Source organism: Corvus kubaryi, unplaced genomic scaffold (assembly GCF_017639235.1).
Source record: "Corvus kubaryi isolate FWS band 111438036 unplaced genomic scaffold, C.kubaryi_AGA036_p1.0 66, whole genome shotgun sequence".
In the NCBI taxonomy this organism is placed as follows: domain Eukaryota; kingdom Metazoa; phylum Chordata; class Aves; order Passeriformes; family Corvidae; genus Corvus; species Corvus kubaryi.
In genome coordinates, this window is record NW_024582054.1 from 27,375,567 (window position 1) to 27,379,467 (window position 3,901).

The 3,901-nt window shown below is 53.3% G+C and overlaps 1 protein-coding gene across 1 annotated transcript in view; it reads left to right on the plus strand.

Moving 5' to 3' along the window:
* LOC121674040 overlaps positions 1 to 1,366 on the plus strand; it is a 1,505-nt gene extending 139 nt beyond the window's left edge. Inside the window, exon 2 of the mRNA XM_042047981.1 lies at positions 13 to 1,366. Coding sequence (XP_041903915.1) covers positions 428 to 1,366 — 939 coding nt within the window. The 5' untranslated portion in view covers positions 13 to 427. The remainder of the gene's footprint in view (positions 1 to 12) is intronic.
* Positions 1,367 to 3,901: the final 2,535 nt, after the last annotated feature.

Consider the following 3,901-nt stretch of genomic DNA (forward strand, 5'->3'; position numbering starts at 1 on the left):
ACCGTCACAGAGGAGAAAGGAACCAAGAGCAAAGCAACCGCATCCATCTCTACGCAGACCGACACAGAGGAGAAAGGAACCAAACAAAAAGCAACAGTGTCCATCTCTACGCAGACTGTCACAGAGGAGAAAGGAACCAAATGTAAAACAACAGCGTCCATGTCTACGCAGACTGACTCAGAGGAGAAAGGAACCAAAAGCACTGTCAGCGTCCCCATGCAAACCATCACTGAACCAGAACAGCCTAAACCGATTGCAGTTGCCCCCCGTGCAGAAGAAGAAATCAAAAAGCAAATCAGTCCGCATAGTGACTGACGAGGATGCAGCAGGACCTTCGCACCCAGCAGAAGAGGCAGAGCCAGAGATCATCACTCGGTCGCTATCCCTGGGTGAGCTGCGAGACCTGCGGAGGGAATTCACCCGCCAGATGAACGAGTCTATCCTGACCTGGCTGCTCCGCATCTGGGACGCTGCAGCCAATGACACCATTCTGGATGGAAGTGAGGCCAGGCAACTGGGATCTCTGTCCCGGGATGTGGTCATTGACCAGGGGATCGGGAGAACCCAAGAAACCCTCAGCCTCTGGCGGCGACTGCTGACAAGTGTAAGGGACAGGTACCTTTGTAAAGAAGACCTCCAGGTGCACCAAGGAAAATGGAGCACAATGGAACAAGGTATCCGGTGCCTGAGGGAATTGGCTGTGCTGGAGATCATTTTCTCAGAAGATGAGAGATTTCCTAAGAGCCCAGATGGTGTCCAGTGCACATCACAGATGTGGTTGAGGTTCGCACGCCTTGGACCAGAGCTATACTCCCGTTACCTGGCAACGCTGCAATGGAGGGAAGGCGAGGACAGGGTGGGCGTCTTGGTGAACAAACTGAGGATTTACGAGGACACCGTCACAGCCCCGTTTCGCACCCACGTCTCATCCGTGGAAACAAGTCTTTCGGCTGAGCAAGTCCGGAGCTTGATTGAAGAAGGCCATCAGAAATTGAAAAAGGAACTTAAGGAAGAGATTTACCAGATCTCACCAGAACCAACAAGAGTCTCTGCCATTAGGAGCCGGCGACCCCCAACCAGGGAGAGAGGATACACCCCACGAGGTAACCTCTGGTTTTTCCTTCAGGAACAGGGAGAAGACATGAGTAAGTGGCATGGAAAACCCACCTCCTCCTTAGCAGCTCGGGTACGTGAACTAAAAAGAGGGACAACTACCACAAGAAGCGCATCTAGAGTCAACATTGCTCCAGTCTCCTGCACACAGAACTCCAGATGGTACCAGAATGATAATATGACCGATCCTCTTGAAGGGACCTCAGGAACGTATTCACCGGAAGGGAGCAACATGCAACATGACCAGGAATAGAGGGGCCCTGCCTCTAGCCAGGTAGAGGAAAGGGAGAATCGGGTCTTTTGGACTGTGTGGGTCCGATGGCCTGGCACATCTGACCCACAAAGATACACGGCTTTGGTTGACACCGGTGCTCAATGTACTCTGATGCCATCAAGGTATGTGGGAGCAGAACCCATTTCTATTTCTGGGGTGACAGGAGGATCCCAGCAGCTGACTGTACTGGAAGCTGAAGTGAGTTTAACTGGGAACGAGTGGCAGAAACACCCCATCGTGACTGGCCCAGAGGCCCCGTGCATTCTCGGCATAGACTATCTCAGAAATGGATATTTCAAGGACCCAAAAGGACATCGTTGGGCTTTTGGGATAGCTGCTGTGGAGACAGAAGATATCAGACAACTGAGTACATTGCCTGGCCTCTCAGATGACCCCTCTGCCGTGGGACTGCTAAGAGTTGCAGAACAACAGGTGCCAATCGCCACAGCAACAGTGCACCGCCGGCAATACCGCACCGACAGAGACTCTGTGGTTCCCATCCATGAGATGATTCGCAAACTGGAGAGCCAAGGGGTGGTCAGCAAGGCCCATTCACCTTTCAACAGCCCTATATGGCCAGTGCGTAAGTCCAGTGGAGAATGGAGGCTGACGGTGGACTACCGTGGCCTGAATGAGGTCACGCCACCATTGAGCGCCGCTGTGCCGGACATGTTGGAACTTCAGTACGAGCTGGAGTCCAAAGCAGCGAAGTGGTACGCCACTATTGACATTGCCAATGCCTTCTTCTCCATTCCTTTGGCAGCAGAATGCAGGCCCCAGTTTGCTTTTACCTGGAAGGGTGTGCAATACACCTGGAACCGACTGCCCCAGGGGTGGAAGCACAGTCCCACCATTTGCCACGGACTGATCCAGACTGCATTGGAAAAGGGTGAGGCTCCAGAACATCTGCAATACATCGATGACATCATCGTGTGGGGAAACACAGCAAAGGAAGTGTTTGAGAAAGGAGAGAAAATCATCCAGATTCTCCTGGAAGCTGGCTTTGCCATCAAAAGGAGCAAAGTCAAGGGACCTGCCCAAGAGATCCAGTTCCTGGGAGTAAAGTGGCAAGATGGATGACGTCAGATTCCCACCGAGGTCATCAATAAGATCACTGCGATGTCTCCACCGACCAGCAAGAAGGAAACACAAGCTTTCCTAGGCACCATAGGTTTCTGGAGGATGCACATTCCCGAGTACAGCCAGATCGTGAGCCCTCTCTACCTGGTTACCCGCAAGAAGAATGATTTCCACTGGGGCCCCGAACAGCAGCAAGCCTTTGCCCAGATCAAACAGGAAATCGCTCATGCGGTAGCCCTTGGCCCAGTCAGGACAGGACCAGAGGTGAAGAATGTGCTCTACTCTGCAGCCGGGAACAATGGTCTGTCCTGGAGCCTCTGGCAGAAGGTGCCTGGTGAGACTCGTGGCCGACCACCGGGATTTTGGAGCCGAAGCTACAGAGGGTCTGAGGCCAACTACACTCCCACAGAGAAGGAAATCTTGGCAGCCTATGAAGGAGTCCAGGCTGCCTCAGAGGTAATTGGCACTGAAGCACAGTTGCTTCTGGCACCCCGACTACCGGTGCTGGGGTGGATGTTCAAGGGAAAGGTTCCTTCCACACATCATGCCACCGACACCACATGGAGCAAGTGGATCGCCCTCATCACACAGCGTGCCCGTATTGGAAACCCGAATCGCCCTGGGATTCTAGAAATTATAACAAACTGGCCTGAAGGTGAGACTTTTGGATTATCCTCTGAAGAAGAGGAAGAGCAAGTGACTCGTGCTGAGGAAGCCCCACCATATAATGAGCTACCGGAGACTGAAAGACGTTATGCCCTCTTCACTGATGGTTCCTGCCGAATTGTAGGCGCTAATCGAAAGTGGAAAGCTGCAGTATGGAGCCCCACACGACGAGTTGCACAAGCTACCGAGGGACAAGGTGGATCGAGTCAGGTTGCAGAGCTTAAAGCCGTCCAGCTGGCCTTGGATATTGCTGAACGAGAGAAGTGGCCGAGGCTCTATCTCTACACCGACTCATGGATGGTAGCCAATGCTCTGTGCGGATGGCTGGATCGCTGGAGAAAGGCCAACTGGCAGCGCAGAGGGAAACCCATCTGGGCTGCTGAGATTTGGCAGGACATTGCCGCCCGAGTAGAGAAGCTGACCGTGAAGGTTCGACACGTGGATGCGCACGTACCCAAGAGTCGGGCTAATGAAGAGCATCGCAACAACGAGCAGGTGGACCGAGCTGCCAAGGTGAAAGTATCACAGGTGGATCTGGACTGGCAGCACAAGGGAGAATTATTCCTAGCTCGTTGGGCCCATGATGCCTCTGGTCATCAGGGGAGAGATGCAACATACCGATGGGCCCGTGACCGAGGGGTGGACCTTTCCATGGACAGCATCTCACAGGTCATCCACAGTTGTGAGACCTGTGCTGCAATCAAACAGGCCAAGCGGGTGAAGCCTCTGTGGTATGGTGGACGATGGTCAAAGTACAGGTATGGTGAA